This window comes from Urocitellus parryii, chromosome 6 (genome assembly GCF_045843805.1).
Source record: "Urocitellus parryii isolate mUroPar1 chromosome 6, mUroPar1.hap1, whole genome shotgun sequence".
In the NCBI taxonomy this organism is placed as follows: domain Eukaryota; kingdom Metazoa; phylum Chordata; class Mammalia; order Rodentia; family Sciuridae; genus Urocitellus; species Urocitellus parryii.
Window position 1 is genome coordinate 198,760,210 of NC_135536.1, and position 24,565 is coordinate 198,784,774.

Here is a 24,565-nt window from a genome sequence, read left to right on the forward strand (position 1 = left end):
GGGCCCTGCTGTGGACCAGATCCTCTCAAGGTAAGACCAGCCCCAGACCACCTCCAATATGAGGCATAGCCATACCTGCCTCCTCATGGGAAAGCTGGACAGAATACCCACCAGAGCCAGATCCTCATTTCCAACCCATTTCCCTAAAAACCCCACCTTGAATGGGCAGGCAGGCCTCAAGGGCAGCCTGTCCACCAGGGCCTCACCCAGCTCCATGCCTGGACTGGGAAGGGCTCCCAGCCTGTGGTGGCCTGCCTGGAGCCAGGTGGGCCCAGCTGCCCGGCGCCTCTTGGCAGAAGCCTCTGGATGCCTACAGTTTTCCAGACAGAGGAGTTTGTCTTACAGAAAACACAGAGCAAATGAAGGAAGCAAAAGGCAAAGCAAACCCAACCCCCAGCCCCATGGCACAGGAGCCCGTGGCGGGGAGCGAGCTTCTTCAGCACTTGCAGAAGGGCCATCCAAGGCAAGGCTCAGGTGTGCCTATGTGATGTCCCTCTGCCGTGGTGGCCGGTGGACGTTCCGCACGACGCACTTCACCATCCACTCGATGCCCTCGCGCACTCCTTTGCTGTAGAGACAGTGGTGTGAGGCAGAGTCGGCCTCCATGCCCAGGCCCCTATTGGGGAGGCCCACTCACCCCGTGAGGGCAGAGCAGGCTTGGGTCAGGCAGTCTCGCCTGCCAATCTTGCAGGTGCAGTCACTGAACGCAGTCTTGATGTCAGGAATTGAAAGGCAAGTCTGGGGGAAGAGGAGGCCCTAAGAAGCAGCCCCCATGCCTGCCCCATCCAGGCTGCATGACAAGGACCACCCCCACCCTGACAACAGTCCCTACAGCAGCCACAGTGAGAACGAGGGCTCCAAGTAGGGAGCTGACACAAGCCAGGTAGCAAGGCAGTGGGTCTCAGTGGCCCTGGTGGGCAGGGTGAGGGAGGGGGAAGTGGCAGTGTCAGCCATGGGGTGGCTTCTCCGCTCACCCTTCCCTGAAAGAAGACCCCACCCCGTGACAGACAACCCCCATTAGTGGTTTCCAGACGCAGGAGCAGGGCTGGTGGGGCAGGTCTGCAAGGAAGCAAGGGAGACAGGCCATGTGGGACAGGCTAGGGAAGGGGCAGAGGCACTTCCGGAGAGTGATGCTTTCCGTGGCCCTCCAGACACTGGCAGCCACTGTGGTCTGCAGCTGCTTCTGTGCAGAGCCTCTCCATGGCAGCATCACCTCCAAGTGGTCCCAAAGGCTCGGGGGAGGTTTGGTACAGACATTGGCTCCAATGATGGTGGCGACAGGCTGGGGTCAGAGCTGACTCTCACTCAAGGGCCCCTCACAACTTCTGAGCTCAGAGCTTTCACCTGGGTCTCCCCAGTCCCACTCTAGGACAGAGCACAGTCACCCTCCAGAGGGGAAAAGATGCCCACAGAGAAGGAATATGTCTCTGGGGTGCTACCCTCCCCTCACCAAAATCCTGGCACTTCCCTAGGGAAGAGGGTGGTACCTACAGCAGGGTGAGAGCGCCTACAGCGAGGATGGGTCTGCCTAGTGATGAGAGCTCCAGGACACTCAGAGAGGAACTGGGCTCCGGGAGCTGGAGGTCCTGAGCACATGAGACAGAGAGGGCTCAAGAGCTCTGTGCACCCAGAAGGACGTGGCGCCCTCAGCATGAGGGTACACACACACCACTCTCCTTATAGTTGGGATACAGGGACTCCAGAGAAGTTGTGTGGGGCTCACCTCCACATCCTGCTTGTTGGCCAACACCAGGATGGGGACACCGTCCAGCGCCTCGCTTGCCACCACCTTCTCTGGAGAGGGTACAACAGGCAGCACCTTGCACCCTGCATCCTGATAGCAGGCAGTGCCCGGGGCCCACGAGCATGGAGAGTGGCACCAACTCTCCTTTCACCCTCCCCTCACATGCCAGGAAGCCAGCTCCAAACACATGGACCAGACTGGACCATGTCCAGGCTAGATCCGACCTCCCCTCACTTCTCCCCACACAGCCCTGGGACATAGATTCTTGTCTCTGCTCTATCTGGGTGACACTCACCAAATGCCTGCTTCGACTCGGACAGCCTCTCCTCGTCAGTGGAGTCGATGACATAGATGACACCATGGCACTCTGCATAGTACTAGGAAGACATGGAAGATGGCTGGAGCCACCACCCTGCCAAGGGTGGACTTGGCCAAGCTCCCTGTCATGGCCATCAGGAGGGGTCCATAAAAGGAAGATTCTCACCTCAGGGGCCACAGTCAGGTAACAGGTGCAGCCCCAAGGGGAAGATCTGCTGGGGTGCTTTCTGGAGCTGGGGGAGCTCAGTTGTAGACACACATCCAGGGCCTTTAGGGAAAGGCCTGTTGACCCTGATGATGGAGTCATCCTTCTCCTGCCTAGGTGCTATCCTGAGAACCCACCTGCGGCCGTGACTGATGGTGGCATTAAAGAAACAGGGCTGAGAGAAGTCCAGATCTTAGCCTGGTCTCCGTGAGGAGTGCACCTGGGGGTTTGTGTAGCACCTGGCACAAGGGGGAGCACAGCAAAGGGGATGCAAGAGGGACAGGCATGTTTCTGACAAGGCACTCGGAGAAACCTACAAAGCTGCCCTGCCCCTGCCAGGATAGTCAGCCCTACTGAGTTCAGACCTCTGCAGGCTGGACATGGCCAGTCCTGGGCTCACCAAGGGTGATCAGTGGGCAGCACTACTGGGGCAAGACAGAGGGCAAGGCAGACACAGGAGGTGCAGGTCTACATGGCAACAGCCAAAGATTCAGCAGGTGTATTTTCACCCCAAGCAGAACAGAATTTGGGAGACTGCCATATCCTTGTGGCACAGATAACAGCATGCCTGCCACTTCACCCGGGGCTACACCAACTCTCCTGTCCCAGCACAATGGTACTCGGCATTGACGAGTACCAGGATGTGCTCTTGAAGAACAAGACAAGCCAGTGGTCACATGCACCCCTCAGGTGGGCATTAACTGGAGAAGGAGCAGGCTGCTAGCTCTGCAAGAGCCTTAGGGCTTCTGGTCCAGGAACAGATAAGCCACTGCACCTGAGAAGCAGGAGGCTCAGTTCCAGATGTCCTCCTGGGTTCTACAGTGAGACCCATACACAGGAGCTGCTCTGGCCTGGAACTAGGCCTGGCACACAGACTGCCATCTCCAGGAGGGCTGGGCAATAGGCTGGCCTCTTGCTACAGACTCAGGAGCTGGCAGGTTCTACCAGAGGGTCTATAGCCAGCCCAGTGAGTCCCAGTAGCACCTGAAGTGCATGAGCAAGGCACAGATAGGATAACTGGGTCTCAGACCTTGGAACTCAGAGCCACCCTGAACACCTACCACGCACAAGATGAATGACTCAGAGACAGCCAGTGAGATGGGAATGGCACATTAGCTCTCCAACAGATGCAACACACCTCTGGCCATGTAAGAAAGCCCTGAACAACCAGAAAGGGAAATACTCAAGCATGGGTCAGCTAGACAGGTAAGGACAAGCCAGAGCTGAAGAGCAGCTCACCTGCTTGTGTGAGAAGTCGTGGCCTGAGATGCATGTGTGCCAACTTGTGGACAGCATGGACACAGGGCCTGGAGCAGAGGCAAGCAGCAGGCACAAGGAGTAGAGGCCTTGGTGCCTATGTAAGGTCCACCAGAGCAGCTGCTGGGGATAAAGTGATTTGGCTAGCCCAGTGCAGGGATGTAGCACTGGGTGAGAGGCGGTGACTGTGGTGGCAGAGCACAAGCCTAATGGCACAGGCTCCACTCACCAAGGCTGTGGGAACCACCACCAGGGATGCAGCCTGACAGTGACAACAACAGGGCTGAGGCTCAATAGGGTGTGATCCTCAAGGAAATCAGAGGAACTCTGGAGTCAAATTAATCTCAGCAGCAATGGGTACTCCTACCATGAGATGTCAGCCCATGATCCAATATGTCACACCAGCCCCAGAGGCTCCTGTAAGCCACTATCATGGCATGGGCCCCACACCTGGACAGTCTCACGCAGGGCTGGGCCAGCCACAGTATTCACCTAGCGGCAGCCTGCAGGGGGCCAGGCCTCAGGATGAGATCAGCACTCCCAGTTAGAGACCTGAGGTACTGGGCTCCAACAAGGAGGTCACAGCATTCAGGGACCACAGTGGAATATAGGCCACTTCCTGTCCCTCCCAGTAACCTATGGGGGACTCGGCTGACTGTCCCCATAACTGAGGGCTCTGTGGGGTTGGAGGTCTACTCACTAAAGCAGCAAATGCTCCACAGAGTTGCTGAGTCATAAACCATGGCTGTCTGGGAGACCCCACCTTGGCAAGGTAACTGACACCAGTTGGCAGGGGCAGAGAAACCCAGTGAGCCATCTGGACAAGGGCTCAGACCCTTGGTGGCAACAAAGATGAACACAGCCCAGGATCAGGTGCCAAGACTACAGGCCCACATTCTCCTAGGCCAGCCTCCTCTTGAGAAGAGCCATTCCCCAGAGCAAAGATATGAACACAAGTGGTATGCAGCTGGCCACGGGGCCCCACTGCAGTCTTGCTACCCAGTGGCAGGCACTTTGGCTATTGCAGGACCCACTTTGGCTGCTAAGAGCCATCTTACCAGGTCACACCTATCCACACCGGTGACAGGAGTCCTAGTCATCTTTGTCCAACATGGTATAGCTGTGACAAGCAACTCTCCTCCTGTACTCCCAGCTTGCCAAGGCCCTGCTGACCCCATCACCCAAAGTGACGTTTCCCCCTGCTCAGTCCTGTACCCTCCTTGCTGCCTTCCCAGCACAGATCCCCAATGTGCACACTATGCCCAACCCATCCTGGCCTCCATTCCTGAGACCCTGGTTCCCCAGTTGCATCTGCATTTAGATGAGAAGACCCTGACTTGGCTTATTCTCTGTCCATCTTCGGGCCACAGGACCAACACCATCCTCTTGACTAGAAGTCAGGGTAGGACAGAACACTTTGATGGGACCCAAGAAAGGAGACCAAGGTCAGAATCAAGTGCAGGTCCTCAGGTTTTTGTATTTTCTTTTCTTTTATGCAGTCTGGGGACTGAACCCAGGGACACTTTTCCACTAAGTTACATCTCTTAACTCTTTTATTTTATTTTATTTGAGTGGTGCTGGGGATTGAACCCAGGGCCTTGGGCACGTGAGACAAGCACTCTAACAACAGAGTTATATCCCCAGCCCCCTTTTTATTTTTTGAGACAGGGTGTTGCTACATTGCTGAGGCTGACCTTGAACTTGGAATCCTACTGTCTTGGCCTCCCTGGGATTACAGGCATGTTCCACCATGCCTGGCTGGATACTGTGTATGAGGGTAGCTGAGGCATCTGCACTATAGCACTGGGCTCCCCTAAACCCACAGTCCAACCCATGGGACAGGAGTTCCCTAAGGGAAGGGCCAGGTCTGTCCTGCTCAGTACCGGACCCAGTGCCTGGCATAGGTTGAGCTGAACCCACAGTATAATCTAGGCTGTGTATGGAGAGGGGTACCACACTGGGGTCTCAGAAATGCCCATAACCTACATCAAAACAGGAAGCAGTTTCTGTCTGCTTGAGGACACTCCCTGGTATGGGGAAAAAGCTACCAGAGAAAAATGTATAATGAGCTAGAATTAAGACAGGCGGATCCACCTGCAGATGCAGGTTCTGTGCCCACCCCTCATCTGATTCTTGCCATTTTTGCCTGTATCCTGTGGTGACCGGCAACAAAATTACTCTAAGCAGGAAGGAAACAAGTGCGTCCTCACTTGGCAAGCGATGGTGGTGGTGAAGAGACCTCCTGCTTCTCCCATTTTTTCTCTTATGCTGAGAAACAGATGCCTTGATGACTTTGTGACCAGGCCAGCTGCCTGATTTTCCCAGCAAGCTTGAGCCAACACTTGGTAAGTGTTGGCTTACCCCAAAGTTATTCCTAGTTTGACTGTTCCCCAAAATGCTCAAAAAGAACTGACGTGGTCCTGAGCCAGATGCCTTAAAATGCCCAGGTAAACCCCATTCCTGGCCTGCTGGTTTAGAGCAACCCTTTCCATCATTAACTGCCAAAAGACAGGTTGCAGCTCTCTGTGTTCCCCCAGGAAGTGCTCTGTGCTGACCACCACAGGAATCCCCTGCTGCCACTTTTGTGATGACTCTAGCAGCATGTCTGGCTGGAATGAATCAGGGAGTGACTGGGAAACCTGGGACAGAACCAGAGAGAACTCTCAGGGGAAAAAGTGGATAATGGACTTTCACACAGGAAGACCAAGGGCTATTATCTGCAAAGAAATGCTGTGGGGACAGACTTGTATGTCTTACCTTGTCCCACAAGGACTGCAGCTCTTCCTGTCCTCCTAAGTCCCAGAACATGAGGCGAGTCTTTCCCACATCTACAGTACCAACTGGGGAGAAGAGAGAATGGGCCAGCTCATGACATTAGTCTTTGACACACCAAGTCCCAGCTCTCCTACGGAAAGGGCAAAACACTCTGGTGCCACCCACAGGGGTCTGGGAAGCAGCCTAACACACAGGGCTCTGGCCACTGATGGGCTGAGTTGTGGCCATAACAGCATCCTTAGGGGTACCCCTAAATCCACAGCTTTAAGGTGCATCTTACTGTTTAGACCCACGGTGGTAGTGATTTTAGATAGACTCATGCCCTTGTACTGCTTGTTAAACCGGGTTTTCGACTGCTCCAGGAAGGTCTGAGGAGAAAGGAAAAGGCAGCTAAGGCAGTTTTCCACGTGTGTTTCTCAAATACTCTTATTTTTTATTTGCTTATTTTTTGTACCAGAGCATTAACCCAAGGGTGCTTTATCACTGAGCTACGTCTCCACTCCACCCCCACCTTTTTAAAATTCTGAGACAGGGTCTCACTAAATTGCTTAGGAACTGGTAAATTGCTGAGGCTGATTCTGAACTTGCCATCTTCCCGCCTCAGCCTCCTAAATTGCTGGGATTACGGGTCTAACCTTTAAAAAACAAAAAGAGAAACCAAACAGATCCGTGTGCTGCTCTTCAAGAATCTGGTGGTGATCACGGCCCTGTGGTGCACAGCAGCTCTGGGTATAACCCCCAGCAGACCCCGGCAGGGAGGGGCCGGGCAGGCGGGCACCTACCGTCTTCCCGGCGTTGTCCAGGCCCAGGATCAGGATGCAGTACTCATCCTTCTGGAACATGTACTTGTACAGCCCGGACAGCAGTGTGTACATCCTGCCTGGGGACCCGAGAGGCGTCACGGTGCGCACCGCCAGCACCCCACTCCCGCGGGCAGCTCAACTCGAGTCCGGGCGTTCCCGGCCATTCTGGAAGACCCCTGACCCAGCTCTTCCCCGACCACTCCCACCGCAGCTCGTTCCGCGGGTGGCCATGGCCGGCCTTTCAGAGTCCAGGCCCTTTCCCGTCCCTTCCGTCTCCGCCTCCCCAGCCTCTGGCCCTCTGGACCACGTACTTGGAACACGCCTGCAACTTGCAGCCGCGGCCCAGGGCCAGCCAGTTCCCGAAGCGCTCACTGGCGGGGCCGGGTTCTGGTGCCGCACCCGCCGCGGCCCACCTGCGCCCGCACCGACGCCGCAGCCTCCGCAGCGACTTTGGAGCCTCTGCCGCTGAGGTCCTGACTCGGCCGACCCCGCGTTGACGCCCCGCGCGGCGCTAGACTGGACGCGGGTCGAGGCCGGGACTAGGCCGCGTCCCGGCGGCCCCCGCGCGCGGGCACTTCCGGCGGTGGCGGCACTTCCGGCGGTGGCGGCGCTCGGGAGGAAGTGCCCGCGGCGGGCGGAAGGCGGGCGCCGCCGCGGTGGCGTAGAGGCCGGCGGGCCCTGGACGGCGGCGCGGAGGCGGCGGGGCCGGCTGCCGCGCGCCTGAGCGAGCCTGCCGTTACGGGCGAGCGGCCGAGCCGGCACCCCTGGCCGCGCTCCCGCCGCTCCGCCCGCGCCCCTCCCGGACCCGCGCGGCCGTCGAGATGGACGAGGAGAGCCTGGAGGCGGCCCTGCAGACCTACCGCGCCCAGCTGCGGCAGGTGGAGCTGGCCCTGGGGGCCGGCCTGGAGGCGGCCGAGCAGGCCGACCTGCGCCAGCTGCAGGCCGACCTGCGCGAGCTGATCGGGCTCACCGAGGCCAGCCTGGTGTCCGTCCGCAAGAGCAAGCTGCTGGCCGCGCTGGACGCCGAGGCCGCGGGGGTGCCCGCCGGCCCGGAGGTGGCCCCGGAGGGAGAGGCGGGGCCGGGACCCGCGGAGCCCGGGCGCGCGGACCCGGACCCGGACCCGGACCCGGGAGAGCTGAGCGGCGCCAAAGTGAACGCCCCCTACCGCAGTGCGTGGGGCACGCTGGAGTACCACAACGCCATGGTGGTGGGCACCGAGGCGGCCGAGGACGGCTCGGCGGGCGTGCGCGTGCTCTACCTCTACCCCACTCACAAGTCCCTGAAGGCCTGCCCGTTCTTCCTGGAGGGGAAGTGCCGCTTCAAGGACAGCTGCAGGTGAGGCCTTGCCCTGCCTGGGGAGTTGCAGCGGTGTCGGGGTGAGGCGTGTACTCGACTTTTCTTTTTTTTTTAGTAGTAGATGGACACGTACCTTTATTTTATTTATTTGTTTTTATGTGGTGCTCATCCATGCTAGGCCAGCGCTCTACCACCAAGCCCCAGCCTCATGTTTACTTGGATTTTTTTTTTTTTTTTTTGAGAAATCAATAAGTCTGGATTTATATTGTAAAGAACAATACCTGCCCATGATCACTTTACTCTCCAGAGTGAACCTTAAAATTAGCTTTTTTTTTGGCGGTGTCGAGGATCAATCCACATACTGGGCAAGCGCTCTGCCACTGACTTGCACCTCAAACCCCAGGATTTAGAAGAGTTTTCAAACATGCACAAGATTAGAGCGGTGACAACTGCCAGCTTCATTATTTATCACATTTTCCAATTTTACATCTGTTTTCCTTTGCTCTACCTTTTGTCTCCCCCCCCCCCCGGACTATTTTAAAGCAAATTCCAGAAGTTCCTTTTTTATTTTTGCCCGTAAGTGCTTCAGGGTGCACCTATGATCTACTTGTTGAGGATATTGAATAAATAATGTCTGCATCTTTACATCTGAGGAATGGGATGGCATCACCTCATCAAATGCAAATGCCCTCATTTACTGCCATGGTGTCTATTTTTTTTCCCCCTCAACACATAGTTTTGTTTTTACTTCATCTTTAGAAGGAGTATTCACTAAAACATTTCATAGTTGATTGTCTTTTAAGCCAGTAGTTCAGGATGACTACTGGACCTTTTTGTTTTGTTTTGCTGTGTGGGATTGAACCTCAGCTGACTCTAACCCTGAGCTACATTGTACTTCACCCATTTTGATTTTGATTTTGACATATGATCTTGCTAAGTTGCCATTTTCGTAAATGACTGGGACTATAAGTTTATGCTACTGCACCTAACTGGATATCATATTTCTTAGTAGACTCTTGGCACATTTTTTCCTTTCCTTCTTCCCTCCTTTCCTCCCTCTCTTCCTCCCTCCCCACCCCTGCACAAAGGTGCCTGTCATCAATATTCACCAAGTGGACATGTCTGTATAACCAGCAGCTAGATCATCTTCTTGCCACTGTCTCTGAGGGTTACCAAGTTCCTGCATTGTGTTCCCTACAATGAGAGATCTAGTTTGCTGCTGGCTTGTTTCCTTTGGCCCAGGTGCTGTTCCAAGAGATTTGCACATGCTCACTGACCTGTGCAGCAACACTATAGGTAAGCCCTGCAGTCACTCCATTTTACAGATGGAGAGATGGGCTCTGAAGCACTAAGTTGCCCAAGGTCACCAGCCCCAGCACTGTTCATCAGCAGTGCTTCCTCTGTCAGCTTTAGGTCCAATCTGAAGACTTTGAAGCATCTCACAAACACTTGCCTCGCCAGCACCCTAGGCTAAGTTGTTTTCTTGGACTTGTTTTGGACAATGATAATGATGATGATAAAGATGGTTTGAAGTACTGGAAATTCAACCCAGAGGTGCTCTACTGCTGAGCTGCATCTCCATCTTGATTGATTGATTGATAGATAGATAGATAGATATTGGGGATTGTACCAATGATCTACAGCCCCAGTCTTTTTAATTTTTATTTTGAGACAGGGTCTTGCTATTTTGCTGAGGCTGGTCTCAAACTTATCATCCTCCTGCTTCAGCCTCCTCAGTAGCTGGGCTTACAGGCATGCACCACTGTACCCAGCTTGTAATTTTTAAAATAAAAGAAATAAAATGGTACCAATAATATAAAGTACCTTTCTACCCCCAATCTCTCTGTTTTACTCTCCTCCTGAGAGACTGCTGTCACCAAACTTGGTACATACCCTTCTAGTACATGATGATCCTCTACAGATGTGTGTCTGTAAGTGGTGTATGTACTGAGCTTTTTTTGGGGGGGGGGGTGTTACTGGGGATTGAACTCAGGGGCACTAGACCTTCAGCGTGCATAATACGAATGCAGGCTGGTCATTGTTTCTACATGTTTTAGGTGGCAGAGCTAGGAAACAGGGAACAGTGGATGTATATGTATATAGGCTGCCTGAGATAACAAGACCATGCACCTGTTCAGTTTTGGGTTTGTTTTTGGTACTAGAGATTGAACCCAGAACTCTACCACTGAACTTCATTCCCAATCCTTTATTTTATTTATTTTAAGACAGGGTCTTCCTCAGTTGCCAAGGCTGGCCCCAAACTTTTGATCCTTCTCAGTCTCCCAAGTTACTGTGGATAACAGGCATGCTCTAGTGCACCCACCTATCCACCTGTATTTTTAAGAGTAAAATACATGTGAGTTCATATAGGTATTCACAATTCAAATTAACATCTAGCGTTTTCATTCAGTCTCTTTTGGATCACATCTGAATTTCCTTCTCTACCCCAGGGTTCTGGTTCTCAGGGGCTCAGGGGATCATAGACTCCAAATTTCCTCTCGTTGCTTTTTGTCATCCCGTTGTAGGTACACAGCGTTCTGAGAGCAATTGCACTTGGACTAACAGCACCAGTTGCAATGACTGAAAACTGTGGGAAGTGTTTTTATCCACGACCTGCATTCTTGTGTTTTACGATGGCACTAGGTCTCCATTATGTACTGTGTGGTCATCTTAGCCCATCATCTCAGCTCTGCAAGGGCCTATGCTGTGTGTGCCATCAATCCATGTTGGGTAGTTGGGTTACTTGGTTATCTGAGGCTCATCTATCTCTAGGTGAGTGGTGGGCTCCTAGAGTGGCATTTCTGGAGAGCTGCTTATTGGAAAAGTTGTGTTTGTATTCTTTATGTTCAAAGGCCAGTTTTATTGGGTATAAATTTTGGCTCACACATTTCTTTCCCTGTAAAATTCAGTAGTTTTACCATGATGCATGTCACTGTGAATCATACTAAAGTGATACTGTCAGCATGGTATAGTCTTTCAACATAGGTAATTACAAATATTTTTCATTTCAGGAAAGTTTTTTAAAAATATATTTTAGATGGACATATAACTTTATTTTTTTAATGTGCTGAGGATCCAACCCAGTGCCCCACACACACTAGGCAAGCGCTCTACCACTGAGCCATAACCCCAGCCCATCAGGAAAGTTTTCTTGAATTACAGTGCATAGTATATGTCTTGTTGTCCATACTAACTCTTCACTTATCTTTAATATTTGTTGCTTTCTCTCTTTATCTTGTTCTTCATTTCCATATTTTGTTCTTTCCTTCACTAAAAAAAAAAAAAATTACATTGAGTGATTGGGGATAGTAGTTCAGTCGTAGAACATTGTTTAGCATGTGTGAGAACCTATGCTTGATCCATAGCATTACCAAAAAAAAAAAGCAAAACAAAATTCTGTTGAGATTTAATTGACATGGCATACAGTTCACCCATATAAAGCATACAATTCATTGGTTTTTCATGTTACATTATTAATTTTTAAATGTTGTGGTAAAATATGTATGACAAGGGGTCCCGTTTTAACCATTTTTAAGCCTTCAATTGAGTAGCATTAATTGACATTCACAGTATATCATAATCATCACTGTCAGGACTAGGGATGTGGCATAGTGGCAGAGCACTTGCCTGGCATATGCAGGCCCTGGATTCCATACCCACCCTCCACCCCCCCAAAAAAAGTCATTACCACCACTATCTATTTTCAGAACATTTTCTTCCCAAACAGAAACTGTACTCATTGAGTAAGTAATTCCAGGACCCTCTCCCCCAGCCTCTGAGAACCTCTACTTTGTCTCTCTTCATCTGCCTTTTCTAGGTGCCTTGTACAAGTAGAATAATCCAGCATTTGTCCTTTGTTCTTTGGCTGGATTCATTTAACACAGTGTGTGTGCATGTGAGTGGTCCTGAGGATTGAATCCAGGGCCTTGCACATGCTGGTTGGGCACTTTAACACTGAGCCTCATCCTCGGCCCTTAACATAGTATTTTCAGGTTTCATCTGTGTTATAGCATGTATCAGAGAGTGTGTGTGATTGAACCCAGGTCCTTGCACATATTAGGCAGGTGCTCTGCCACTGAGCTGTACCCCAGCCTGGCATTTGGAGTTTTGTTAGGGATTGAATACATAGACCAATCTTAATAAGATTGTTAATAGTATTAGCAGTATTCTCTTCCAATTATATTTTGTAATGTACAGATCTTACATGTTTTGGGTTTGACTTATTTTTAATATTCCTTTTGATGGTCTTATAAATAGAATTTACTTAATATTCTTAATTACATTTTTAAATTGTTCATTTCCAATGTGTAGAAATACAACTGAGTTTTGTATGTTGATTTTGTGTCCTTTGCTAAAATTTGTTTATTAGCTTTAATAGGAGTTTTTTGTGGTTTTGTAGGTTTTTGTAACTTTTAAAGATTTTCTGTTTATAGGATCATGTTATCTCTGAATAGAGATTTTAGTTGTATCCAACTTATATGGCTTTTATTTCTTTTTCTTGCTTAATTGCTCTAACTGGAACTTGCTACATTGTATAATAAAAGTGGTAAGAGTATGTGTGTATTTGTGTTTTTCTTTCTTTTTTTCTTGGTCTTAGGGGGGAAAGCTTTCTGTTTTTTACTATTGAATATGACATTAGTTGTGGGTCTTCCATGGATACTCTTCATCAAATTTAGGACATTCCCTGAGTTGTGTTTGCCATTTCCAAATGATCTTTTATATCAACAAATATGATTATGGTTTTTTTGAGTTTTTTTTACTTCCTCTTTTACTAATGTGGTGTATTATACTGAATGGTTTTCATGCATTGAGCTCCTCCTTACATTCCTGGGATGAATCACAGTTAGTCATCGTGTATATTGAATATGCTGCTAAATTGGTTTACTACTGTGTTGTTGAGGGTATTTGCATCTATATCCATAAAGGATAGTGGTCTGTAATTTTTGTATGTATATATGTATGTATTTTGCATAATTGAAACCATGGGTACTCTATCACTGAGTTACATCCCCAGTCCTTTTTATTTTTTGAGACATGGTCTTGCTAAGTTTCCCAGGTTTCCTCCTGCCTTGATCTCCAGAGTAGCTAGGATTAGAGGTGTGTGCCTCCATGCCCAGCCTAAATTAATATTTTAACTGACACATTAAAGAAATAAAATTGTACCTAATAATGGGGTGCCATGTGATATCCCCTGTAACATTTGTCATTTATTTATGTTAAAAATATTTACAATCATTTCTTCTAGCTTTTTGGATATGGGAATGTCTTTATTTCTTCATCATTTTGGAAGGATAGTTTTGCCGGATTTGGACTTCTTGATCCAGTAGTGTTTTTGTTTTTCTTTCAGTACTTTAAATGATGTTCCACTGCCTCTGGCTTCAGCAGTTTCTGATGAGAAACTGGCTGTTAATCTTCTGGAGGATCCTTTGGACATGCTGAGTCCCTCCTGTCTTGCACTTCTCAGGATTCTCTGTCTTTGGATTTCAGCAGTTTGCTTGTAATGAGTCTCATTCTGGACCTCTTTGAGTTTAAAGATTTGGAGTTTATTGCACTTCTTGGATGTTGTGGATGCAGATCTTTCATCTCATGTGGAATGTTTCAGTCATTATCTCCACATCTTCCAGAGTACTCTTTCTGCTCCCCTCTTTCCTCTCCGGAAGCTCCTGCCTTGTGAGTGTTGATGTGTGGGGCTAGTGGTGTGCCATGGATTCCTGGGGCCTTGCTCATTCTCCTGGACTCTCCTTTCTCTCATTCAGTAGACCTGCCTCCAGGTTTTCTGTTCTTTCATCTGCCAGCTCAACTCCTCTGGCTATTCTACTGTTTAGCTTCAGGGTTTCCCTGAAGCTGGTGTTTGGGACATTGTACACTGCTCTTCCATGATGTCCTGTCTGTGGGTACCTTCTGTTGGGTTACCTTGGGGCAACATACCTTGTTCTTACACTTCCTTTGGTTCATCATCCATGCTTACCTTTAGTTATTTGGTATAATTAACACAGCTGAGAAGTAGTTTCTGTTAACTTATTTGTTCCTGTTAATGGGCTATATTTTCTTATTTCAGCATGCCTTGTAATTTTTCATTCACGCCTGATTCATCTGAATATTGGAGTATGGTCACCTTCATCTTTGAAGGTCACCTTCAGAGCTCTTGGTGGACAGTTCTTTTTCTTCTTAAGCATTCTCATACAACATCACATCGCCTTCTGGCTCCATTGTTTCCAATGAGGAGACATCTATGAACCGAACCACTGTGCCTTTGTACTTTTCTTTTGCTATGCTTCTCTGACTTCGACCCTTCTATTGATATGTCTGGATGTGATCTCGTTGCGCTTGTACCATTTAGCCTCAGAAAGCCTCTTGAAGCTGAGTTGATGTCTAGTCCACCGGGTGGGAGGGCCTTGCAGTCACACATCAGGTGCCTCATCCCCTTTGGACTCCCAGTGCACATGTACTGGTTTTCTTGATGGTTTCTTGTTGTTGTTGTTTTGTTTTTTTTAATTGTTATTGTTTGGGTTTTTTGGTAGTTGTAGATGGACCGAATATCTTTATTTTATTTTCTTATTTTTATGTGGTACTGAGGATCAAACCCAGTGCCTCCAGCATGCTAGGCAAGTGCTCTACCACTGAGCCCCAGCCCCAACCCCTTGCTTGATGTTTTTATAGGGCTTCTGAGATGCCTTTTTTCTCCTCAATTTGGTGGGGTTTTTTGTTGTTGTTTGTTTGTTTTTTAGGGAAGTTTTAAGTTTGCAGCAAAATTGAATGGAAGTCAGAAATTTCTTTGCATGCCCCTGCCCCAGGCAGGCACAACCCCCATGGCCAGCTCCTCATGCCCCAGAGCACCTGCGTTGTCACCACCCAGACACAGTGTGCACAGGGCTCCATCTGGGTGTTGCATGTTCAGTGGATTTGATCAAATGCGTAGTAACATGATCCGGCGCTATAGCACCACACAGAATTGTTGGACTGTCCTGGAAGCCCCCTGTGCTCTGCCTGTCTCAATCATTCTCCTCTATTTAGCGAATTTTTTGTTTCAGTGATTGTATTTTTCAACTGTGGCATTTCTATTTGATTCTTTTTATATAATTTCCTCTTTTAAGATATTCTGTTTCTTGAGTGAGTATCATTATCATTTAATTCTTGAAACATACTTACAATATTTGTTTTGAGGTCTTGTTTAACTCAGCATTTGGACTCACTCGGTTGTATTCTATCAATTGCTTTTTTCCATAAATTTAGATCACATTTCCTGTTTTCCTGTCTCATAACTTTGTTGAAAATTCAATGACATCTCATTAGAAAGAGCAGAGCCAGAAGGCAGGTGATATATTATACCTGGATTCTGAATTGTTTTCCTAAGTTTGTTTTAGTGAAGTTTTCTGGACTTAAATCAGAAAATCTGCCTCCCCTGTAATGTGCAGCTTCTGTCACCACTGCTTATTTAAGATGTGCTTTTGCTCTTTAGCCTGGTTTCCTAGAGCTGCATCTTTGTGTGTGCGTGCACATATGTATGGCGGGGAGGGGGCTGCATCTTCTTAAAGCTCCATGGTCACCTGTGATTTAGGCAGGAGTGGTACTCAGATACCTCTAGCACCAAGGGCTTCTTACCTCAGCCATTTGGCCCTGTGGGTTGGGGAGCACCTTCCGTGTTCACTTAGCCTCTTGTTCTCTCTCCCGGTTTCTCCGGTCTTCTCTTGGAGCTCCTACCACATGCATTTCCCTCAAGAGCTGGGGATCTCCCTGTTAAACACATAGCTGGTGTTCACTGCAGCTGAAGTCACAACCCCACATGATTAGAGCTGTTTTCCCAGTGGTTTTTGCCAGCACTGCCACATGTAGCTGCCAGGGCCTGGGTTTTGCCTCTGCCCCCATCTGCTCTTCGGCTTTTTAGTTTTTTCCCAAGCTGGAAGAACTATCATGGGTTTTCTGAACCCAGGAGCGGGCCAAATGTAGCAGCTGTCTCCTCCCATTTCCACCAGAGCTGAGCGGGTTGTCACTAATCTCTTTTCAGTGTTATGTGTGCTCTCATCAATTTCAGTGAGTCTTGACAATTTTTTCCAGTTTTAGGCTTGTATTTCTGTGGGAAGTGTTCAATGATGTCCCTACCAGGCCCTAGCTGAGCTTAGATCTTTTTAGAGTTCAAGATCTTTTTAGAGTTCTCAGGTTTAAGTCTTTACTTCATCTGGAATGTGTTTCTGTGGACATTTTGATGTTGGTCATCAATTTGGGGGTCTTATATATGAAAACTCAGATTTTGAATCCAGAGTTCATCCTTCCCTAGCATGTTTGCGGTACTCCTCAGTTGTGAGGTTTCCTATGTGCATGGGGCTCTTGCTGCTCTCCTTTGTTCCACAGGTCAGTTTGTCCATCTCTTATTTTTTGCCTCATGGACATACCATAACTATTCCCCGAGCTTCAAATTTTTAGATTATTTCTAGGTTTTTCATATTCTTGGAAATCCTTTCATAAAAGCACTTGTTTGATTGAGCATCCCTGATCTGAAAATTCAAAATCTGAAGTGTTCCAAAATCCCAAACATTTTGAGTGTGGACATGATGCCACAAGTAGAAAATTCCACACCTGACCTCATGTGAACAGGTAGCAGTTCAAAATCAGCCACACTGAAAATACTGTGTAGGATTACTTTAAACTGTGTGTATAAGGTTTATCTGAAACAAATGAATTTCGTGTTTAACTTGATTCTACCCCCAAGATATCGCATTATGTCTTTGTAAATGTTCCAAAATTTTAAAAAATCTAAGTCTAAAACACTTCTGGTCCTAAGCATTTTGGATAAGGAGCACTCAATCTGTGCCAAATTTTAAGGCCTCTACTAGTGATAAAGGATCCTCCAAAAAGGTTTGACTGATGGTCAAACATTGGGAATGTGTGCCGAACTCACCTGGCGAGGAGTTGCTTCGAGTGCATCCCTTTAGTCCTTGGTTGAGTGAGACTTTTCTGCCAGTACCTCCACTACAGTGCTCTTGCAGCTGTGTCACAGCTGCTGGTATTGTTTGCTCAGTGGCAATGCCCTATTTACCAGGATAGCCAGGGGTGAGAAGCAGCACCCCAGACCACCACTGTGCAACTTGGGGAGCTTACTGAGACTGCCTGTCCATCTCCCTCCTTCCCACCCACAGATTCCTGCCTAGGAAGACAACCCTGGCTCTGTTTTGACGTGAATGCCAGCCCTCAGCTGCTCCTGTGGGGTTAACAGTTTCCTGTATGAAATGATGACATGCAGTGGTGGCTGGTGGTTAGCTTTTTCATGTCTTTATTTGGCAGGTTCAAGTTTGCAGTCTTGTGTCTGTCCCCACATTTCCTCTTCATTCTCTTCTCTAACTTGGTTTTGGTTTTGATTTTAATTTTACTGGTGTACTGATATCTAAAAGTTGCAATACTGCTGAATGTGGTGGAATAGGTTTGTAATCCCAGCAAGTTGGGAGGCTGAGGCAGGAGGATTGCAAGCCCAAGGGCAACTTAATGAGACTCTGTCTCAAAACAAAAAATAATAAGAAGAACTGGAAAAAAATAAAAAGGGCTGGGGATATAGCTCTGTGGTAAAGTACGCCTGGGTTCAATCTCCAGTACTTAAATGTATATATAATACATATATATATATATATATATATATATATATATATATATACACATATATACATATACATATACATTTATGAGTCTCAGCACTGCTACTTATGACTAGGCTGTCCTAGTGGGTTTGGGTCCAGGACATGCATGCACCCCGTCCACCCTATACCATGTTTGCTATGAGTACTTATTGGGTCTGGAACTTCATAACTGGAGATGATGGTGAGCCAAAGTCACAAGCCCTCTGCCACATTGTCACCCTAGCCTAGCAAGCTGGAAACAATACCAGGAATCTGCTCCTCAGAGTAGCCAAGCGCATCCTGAGAGACTTCAAGTGTGCATATTTAGTGTGTATGAGTATATTATTTGTGCGTGTGTGTGTTTATTCGCGTGTAAATATAGTGTGTGAGTTTATGTATATGGATACATGGGAATATATATGTATGCTTGTATATTTATGGGCACCTGTACATGTATATGTAGGTATGTCTGTGAGTATGAGTGTATATGTTTATGCATGTGTGTGTTTATGTGTGTGTGCATGAGTGAAAGTCTGTGTTTGCCTGTGGGAAAGTGTGTATGTATATGCACATGCAAAAGTGTATGAGAAGGCTGGGGCTGGGGCTCAGTGGTAGAGCATTCGCTTAGCACGTGCGAGGCCCTGGGTTAAATCCTCAGCACCACATTAGAATAATTAAATAAAATAAAGGTATTGTGTTCATCTACAACTAGAAAAAAAATATTAAAAAAGTATATGAGAGAGGGCTGGGGCTGTAGCTCAGTGGCAGAACCCTTGCCTAGCATGTGTGAGGCACTGGGTTTGATCCTTAGCAACACATAAAAAATAAATAAAATAAAGTCACGCTGTCCATCTACAACTTAAAAAATTAAAAAAACGTATGTGAGAGAGATGGAAAAAAAGTATATTCTTTTTGGTGTGTTTATCTCCCTGTTTCTCCCTTCTGGGCACCAGGCAGATGACCTTGGTGTTCCTGGGCTTGTTTGCCCTCATAGGCCATGCCTGAGCCTTGCCTCCTGTGGCCTTCTGCAGGTTCTCCCATGGGCAGGTGGTCTCTGTGGATGAGCTGCGCCCCTTCCAGGACCCAGACCTGAGCTTGCTGCAGGCTGGCTCTACGTGTCTGGCCAAGCACCAGGATGGCCTCTGGCACCCAGCACGGATCCTTGGTGAGGCTGGTGTGGGGACTTCCCTGATAGGGTGCTTCTGAATAAAGCCCTTCTTTAAAAGTCTTTTCTCTGCTTCCTGTGGCCACTTCCTATCTCTTTGGACATTGAGACCCAACTGGGCCCAAGAGGAGCAAGTCTGGCCTGGCCTCAGTTCTGCCTCACTTCCCCCTTCCTTTGTTGCTCCTTACTGTGGCCTGCTCATGACAGCTGTTGACCTGCAGCCCATGTTTGTCTCCTCAGATGTAGATAATGGCTACTATACAGTCAAGTTTGACTCACTGCTGCTGAAAGAGGCTGTGGTGGAGGGAGATAGCATTCTGCCCCCGCTGCGCACGGAGGCTGCAGAGTCATCAGACTCAGACAGTGGTGATGCGGTTGACTCAAGCTATGCCAGAGGTACAACGGCAGTGTGGTGCCCAGAGCCAGGATGGTGGGGGTCTGGAGCAAGGTTGGCAGCTTTCTCCCTGAGAAGCACCCTGCTAAGGGGACAACTGTAGTCAGTGGCCAAAGTGAGATCAGCTCAGCCTGGGTAACTACAGCAGAGGTCCTGGGGTAGGGCCAGAGACCTGGCCTTTGGCTTTGAGGAGCATGTGCAACAGTTACAAGCTCTGAGATGCAAGGTCTTGGCCTTGCTGTGGGAGAGGAAGGACTGTTGGGGCTGGAGCTGCTAAAGAGACAACAGGGAGTGATGGGTAGACGTGATGGACAGGAAGGGGTGGCTCTGTCAAATGCTTTTCGAGGCTGAGGACCTGTTGCCTGGTGGGTGGGGGTGGAAGGAAACCTGGCAGATAGAGGGTGTGTGTCCAGATACGTTGGGTGGAGGTGTCCGGAAAGGGAGCTGGTAGGCAATGTTCAAGTCTCTTGAGGGGTTGGGGAGGATGATGACAGGGAGGTGTCCCTGGGAACCTATGGCATGAATTGGTGATTTCTGAACCCCTATCCTCAGCAACCAGTGATAGGCTGCAGTACAGTCAACTTACCTGCTTAAGGTGCCAGGAACACCCACAGCAGGTTTGTGAGTCCTGGCAAGAGATGGGTATCCTGCTTGGGAGCTGAACTCTTGGGGAACACGGGCCAGAGCACAGGTCACCACTCACCTCTGGCCTAGCTGAGCCATTGCCCTCTGTCTCTTGCAGTGGTGGAATCAGGCACTGCAGACACTGGGACCTGCAGCTCTGCCTTTGCTGGCTGGGAAGTACACACACGTGGCATTGGCTCCAGACTCCTCGCCAAGATGGGCTATGAGTTTGGCAAGGGTGAGTGTGTGCTACCTGGGGGGAAGGGTGCTGGAGAGCAGCTGAGGGTCAGTAGCTGCAGCAGCAGCCCTACTTCTTCACAGGCTTAGGCAGACATGCTGAAGGCCGGGTGGAGCCTATTCATGCTGTGGTGTTGCCTCGAGGGAAGTCGCTGGACCAGTGTGCAGAGATCCTGCAAAAGAGGACCAAGCGGGGCCATGCTGGTGCCAACAGGCCCCCAAGGTGCCAGGGGAGTGGGGGTGGGCCTGGGGGCCGACCACCCCCTCGGAACGTGTTTGACTTCCTGAATGAAAAGCTGCAGAGCCAGGCTCCTGGGGCCCTGGAGGCTGGGGCAGGCCCCCCAGGAAGGAGGAGCCAGGACATGTACCATGCCAGCAAGAGTGCCAAGCAGGCCCTGAGCCTACGGCTCTTCCAGACTGAGGAGAAGATTGTGCGTACCCAGCGGGACATCCAGGGCATCCAGGAGGCCCTCACCCGGAATGCTGGCCGGTACGTGTGGGGCCCTGGGCGCTGGGTGGCCATCCCTATAGGACATATGTGGGAGGTCACCTGACCTGAGGGTGCCTGCTGAGTTTGAAGAAAGCTAGATGTAAGAGGTCGGGCAGTGTCCACAACAGCAGTGGTGTCAATGGGCCAGGAAGCTATGCTGACGAGCAGGCCGTTCCTAGGCACAGCGTAGCAGCAGCCCAGCTGGAAGAGAAGCTGGCAGGAGCCCAGCGGCAGCTGGGGCAGCTCCGAGCTCAGGAGGCAGGCCTGCAGCGGGAACAGCGGAAGGCAGACACCCACAGGAAGATGACAGAGTTCTAGAGGCCTCGAATGCACTGTGGATGGGTCTTGGGACCCCAACTCCGGCTGCCTTGGCTGGAAAACCAGCTGTCACTCTGACACCTAAGATACCTCTCAAGAGGGGACAGCCCACTTCTAGGATTCGTAACAGCCTCACCAGCCTGGAGTATTTGGACACTGCCAAGTGAAGATGTCCTTCTGGAGGGTCAGTCACTTCTGGACACTTACTTGCCTGCAGAGCCCACCTGCCAGTGTCTTGGGGCGTATCCTTAGCAAGGACATTAAAATGATTTCGTCACAGTATCAGTGGAGACTCAGCTGGCTACGGGGTCTCTGGGGAGAGAGGGGTCTGCACAGGTTCATGGCAACTCACGGGCTGGGCTTCAGGGGTCCTGAATGAGGCCACAGCCCATGCCAGGGTCAGAGGGCCCAGGAGAGTGGCCTTCTCCCTTCTCTTTTCTGATTGAGGTGGGTAAAAACCCTGGGTGTCCTTTGGTGCCCTGTGCTTACTTCACTGGGTGGAGTTGGCCCTCAGGAGCACTGTTAGGTGGTCCTGGTCAAGTGGGTTTGGTCAGTGCAAATTTGGTGGCCACTGATTGTCTAGCTGATCTACTCTCCCCACTTCTTGTTGGCGAGTGTTCACTTCAGTGGGTGTGGTAGGGTGCAAAGCTGGGCTCTCAGAATATAGGGATGGCCACCCAGCGCCCAGAGTAGCACACTGAGTCACGACTAGACCAAGGGAGGGGCCCTAGCAGGTGGGTGACTCCTGGTGCGGCAGCAGCTGCAGCTCAGGGCTGAGGGCTGCTGGGGAGGTGCTCTGAGGCAGCGACAGGAAGTGAGGTGGGGAGCTCTACCAGGCCCACAAAGACCTTCCTGGCTGCCCCAGACAGGGCCGTGGAGGAGCCGCGTGGTGGCCTTGGTAAGTGCCTGCTCTGCCCTCCAGCATGGGCAATTCCCCAAGCCCCTCAGGGGCGCTCCTTGCATTTGGGAGGGCTTGGACTGGCCTGCTCAAAGCATTGGGAACTGGCTGTGTTCTAGTTAATCAGACTGGGCCCTCCCACATGCCCGTGCAAGAAGCCCGCTGCTGAGTCTGGGTAGACTGGCCTCAACCTTCAGGATTACCCCTTGAATCTCCCCTAACTCTTACAGATAGTTGGTGGGCCCACCTGTCACCCACCACCCATTTCCCAGGCAACTCTGCTGACATCAATCCAGCATTGGTGGCAGAGACCAGGGGGAGGAGAGCCAGAGCGGTGGGAGGACATTTCAGTGCCTGAAGCTGGCCTCTTCTGCCTCTTCTCCTACTCCACTTCAAGGTCCAAGCTCTCTACTGAGATGGCTTAGGGGCATCACCTAAGACAAGGGGGCCACAGCTGGGCAGGGTGGGTAGGCGAGGTCTGTGGCCTGTGGCTCATAGGCCCAGGGGTGTAACTGCAGGGACTTCCCCCAGGTCATGGGTTTGGGCTGCAGTGACCACAGCATGATCATGGCCAGGTTACAATTGCCCTAGCCATGCTCTGCCATCACCATGACCACCTGCAATTATGGTGAAAGTGCAGGCAGAGTACTTCTTTTCACCAGGAGTTCCAAGCTAGAGGTGGAAGGGTGGGTGCCCCTGTGTAAGGTCAGGTGTTTCCGGTATGCTGAGTCAGAACAGGGGGAGGAGCCCACCCACAGAGGGAGGGGCACAAGTGGGGCTGCCATTTGTGTGCCCCATCCTCAAGCCAGCCCCAGTGCCCCTCTCTTCTGCCCCCAGGCCCCTGCCTCACAGGATGGGGCAACCAGTGCCCTTGGCCCTGCCCACCCTCTGGGTCCTAGGGTGCTTCTCCCTGCTCCTCTGGCTGTGGGTGCTGTGCACAGCCTGCCACAGGTATGTCTGTTGTGCTGGGTTCCTTGTGGGCCCTCACCACCTCCTTGTGCAGACAGGAGTTAGAGGCAAGCCCGTGCAGAGGCTCTGTGAGAACCTCTACATTGGTCTTGCATCAGCTGCTGACCACCCTTGTACCTACTGTGGCCCCTGGCCTAATGATGCTCTTGCCCCCAGGACACGGGTGCCGAGGCATCGGGCCAGGCTGCAGGGCAGCATGATGCCAGTGCAAGTGGTGAGTGCCAGGCCAGGGTGGGGCCAGGGTGGGGCCACAGGGTCCCTTCCAGACCTTTGCCCTCAGTCAGTGCTGAGACAGACTCGCTTCTGCTCCCTCAGCAGGTCCGGCACCAGGCTGCAGGAGCTGCACCGCGGCCCACACAGCAGCATCGTGAGCCTCCAGGAGGGTTAATGGGGTGGGTCTGGCCATAGGGTGTCTCCCCAGTTCTGGGGCCAGGCCTGCTCCCCACCCCTAAGTGACCTGTACTCTAACCCCACCCCTAGCCCCACGGCCTGCCAGCATGGATCTCCTGCGCCCACACTGGCTGGAAGTGCCCAGGAGCAGCACCAGGCCACAGGCAGCCCCCTCCATCTTCCCACCACAGCAGTTGCCTAAGGCCTCTCCTGTCTCCCCTTCACCCTTCATTGGCCCTGAGGACACTTATTCCAACATAGGGCTGGCTGCAATCCCCAGAGCCAGTCTGGCTTCGAGCCCTGTGGTGTGGGCAGGGACACGGCTGACCATCGGCTGTGCCAGGCCTGGGCCTGGGGCCAGACCTCTGGTGGCTGAATATGCCTGCATCCAGAAGCTCAAGGGGACAGGTCAGGGTCCCCAAGAACTGCAGCAGGGGACTGCTGAGAGGATCCCAACTGCTCAGGTAAAGTGGGCCTGGGCTGTGCACAGCAGGTGGGGCTGGCAGATTCTTGGCAGAGAGGCTGGTGTTTACCGTTCCTTGGGTCCCTCCTCTCTCCAGGTGGACATCCTGTACTCCAGGGTCTGCAAGTCTGAAAGCAGGGACCCAGGACTCATCAAAAACCAGCCAGACCTCAAGGGTGGGGGATCGATTCTGGCCCCAAGGAATGACTTGACCTGTGAGACCCTCCCCCTCAGGGACCTGAGCATGGACAGCAGGCCCCTGGAAAATGTGTATGAGAGCATCCAGGAGATGGGGCCCTGAGCAGGAGTCACCCCTCCTGTCTACCTGGTAACACAGTGGATATGTGCAGGTGCCAGGCCCCCGTTTCTGCCTCGGGAGGGTTTGGAGACCCCTGAACACCCAGTATTTACTATGTTCCTTTCTCCAGAGTGAGCTCTGCCCCTGCAGCTGACAGCACAAATCCCAGATCCCAAGGCTTCTAGCCTGTGAGGTTCTATTTCCACCGTCCACATGTCCTCTCCCTGCTCCAGAGAAGGCCTACATCCTAATAAAGTTCCATCAAACAAGGATGGACATGCATGCCTCGCAGCCTGCCGTTCTTGAAAGCGGGGA

The 24,565-nt window shown here is 50.8% G+C and overlaps 4 protein-coding genes across 11 annotated transcripts in view; 2 read left to right on the forward strand and 2 right to left on the reverse strand.

Moving 5' to 3' along the window:
- Window positions 1-326: 326 nt before the first annotated feature.
- Arfrp1 (ARF related protein 1) lies at window positions 327-7,676 on the reverse strand. 5 transcript variants are annotated; one of them, XM_026413485.2, is made up of 9 exons: window positions 7,414-7,676; window positions 7,082-7,179; window positions 6,580-6,667; window positions 6,282-6,364; window positions 2,040-2,121; window positions 1,724-1,794; window positions 1,492-1,586; window positions 638-738; window positions 479-568 (listed from the first exon to the last, which is right to left on the reverse strand). In XM_026413485.2, exons 2-8 carry the CDS (start codon window positions 7,172-7,174, stop codon window positions 663-665), a joined length of 588 nt encoding a protein of 195 aa, XP_026269270.1. In that variant the 5' UTR covers window positions 7,175-7,179; window positions 7,414-7,676; the 3' UTR covers window positions 479-568; window positions 638-662. The 5 variants fall into 5 exon arrangements, with proteins under 5 accessions (XP_026269269.1, XP_026269268.1, XP_026269271.1 ...); XM_026413484.2 differs by lacking the exon at window positions 1,492-1,586 and having other exon boundaries at window positions 327-568; window positions 7,082-7,175; XM_026413483.2 differs by lacking the exon at window positions 1,492-1,586 and having other exon boundaries at window positions 327-568.
- A 111-nt stretch (window positions 7,677-7,787) lies between these two features.
- On the forward strand, window positions 7,788-21,514 carry Zgpat (zinc finger CCCH-type and G-patch domain containing). Its single transcript, XM_026413492.2, has 6 exons — window positions 7,788-8,438; window positions 19,036-19,169; window positions 19,410-19,565; window positions 20,306-20,425; window positions 20,509-20,914; window positions 21,094-21,514. Exons 1-6 carry the CDS (start codon window positions 7,924-7,926, stop codon window positions 21,230-21,232), a joined length of 1,470 nt encoding a protein of 489 aa, XP_026269277.1. The 5' UTR covers window positions 7,788-7,923; the 3' UTR covers window positions 21,233-21,514.
- The window catches only part of Zbtb46 (zinc finger and BTB domain containing 46), a 74,104-nt gene continuing 60,115 nt past the window's right edge, over window positions 10,577-24,565 (reverse strand). The window contains exons 5-6 of one of the 2 annotated variants that reach the window (XM_026413489.2): window positions 16,002-16,133; window positions 10,577-11,669 (exon numbers count right to left, since the gene is read on the reverse strand). In XM_026413489.2, the coding sequence (XP_026269274.1) occupies window positions 16,044-16,133 (90 nt within the window). In that variant the 3' untranslated portion in view covers window positions 10,577-11,669; window positions 16,002-16,043. The remainder of the gene's footprint in view (window positions 11,670-16,001; window positions 16,134-24,565) is intronic. The other variant, XM_077799924.1, reaches the window with a different exon arrangement.
- Lime1 (Lck interacting transmembrane adaptor 1) lies at window positions 21,600-24,512 on the forward strand. Of its 3 annotated transcripts, XM_026413497.2 has the most exons (6): window positions 21,600-21,679; window positions 22,968-23,081; window positions 23,256-23,313; window positions 23,415-23,466; window positions 23,580-23,953; window positions 24,050-24,512. In XM_026413497.2, exons 2-6 carry the CDS (start codon window positions 22,984-22,986, stop codon window positions 24,251-24,253), a joined length of 786 nt encoding a protein of 261 aa, XP_026269282.1. In that variant the 5' UTR covers window positions 21,600-21,679; window positions 22,968-22,983; the 3' UTR covers window positions 24,254-24,512. The 3 variants fall into 3 exon arrangements, with proteins under 3 accessions (XP_026269282.1, XP_077656051.1, XP_026269281.2); XM_077799925.1 differs by lacking the exon at window positions 22,968-23,081 and having other exon boundaries at window positions 24,050-24,511; XM_026413496.2 differs by lacking the exon at window positions 21,600-21,679 and having other exon boundaries at window positions 22,969-23,081; window positions 23,418-23,466.

What these genes read in the sequence shown, in the direction of transcription:
- Arfrp1 (XM_026413484.2), bottom strand. Translation starts at nt 7,174, where the DNA reads ATGTACACACTGCTGTCCGGGCTGTACAAGTACATGTTCCAGAAGGAT. An exon ending in CGAGTCGAAGCAGGCATTTG is followed by an intron (nt 1,795 to 2,039) that starts GTGAGTGTCACC and finishes TACCCTCTCCAG; the next exon opens with AGAAGGTGGTGGCAAGCGAG. An exon ending in GCCTGCTCTGCCCTCACGGG is followed by an intron (nt 569 to 637) that starts GTGAGTGGGCCT and finishes CTGTCTCTACAG; the next exon opens with CAAAGGAGTGCGCGAGGGCA.
- Zgpat (XM_026413492.2), top strand. Translation starts at nt 7,924, where the DNA reads ATGGACGAGGAGAGCCTGGAGGCGGCCCTGCAGACCTACCGCGCCCAG. An exon ending in TGACTCAAGCTATGCCAGAG is followed by an intron (nt 19,566 to 20,305) that starts GTACAACGGCAG and finishes TGTCTCTTGCAG; the next exon opens with TGGTGGAATCAGGCACTGCA. An exon ending in GGGCTATGAGTTTGGCAAGG is followed by an intron (nt 20,426 to 20,508) that starts GTGAGTGTGTGC and finishes ACTTCTTCACAG; the next exon opens with GCTTAGGCAGACATGCTGAA.
- Lime1 (XM_026413497.2), top strand. Translation starts at nt 22,984, where the DNA reads ATGGGGCAACCAGTGCCCTTGGCCCTGCCCACCCTCTGGGTCCTAGGG. An exon ending in CTGTGCACAGCCTGCCACAG is followed by an intron (nt 23,082 to 23,255) that starts GTATGTCTGTTG and finishes TCTTGCCCCCAG; the next exon opens with GACACGGGTGCCGAGGCATC. An exon ending in GCATGATGCCAGTGCAAGTG is followed by an intron (nt 23,314 to 23,414) that starts GTGAGTGCCAGG and finishes CTGCTCCCTCAG; the next exon opens with CAGGTCCGGCACCAGGCTGC.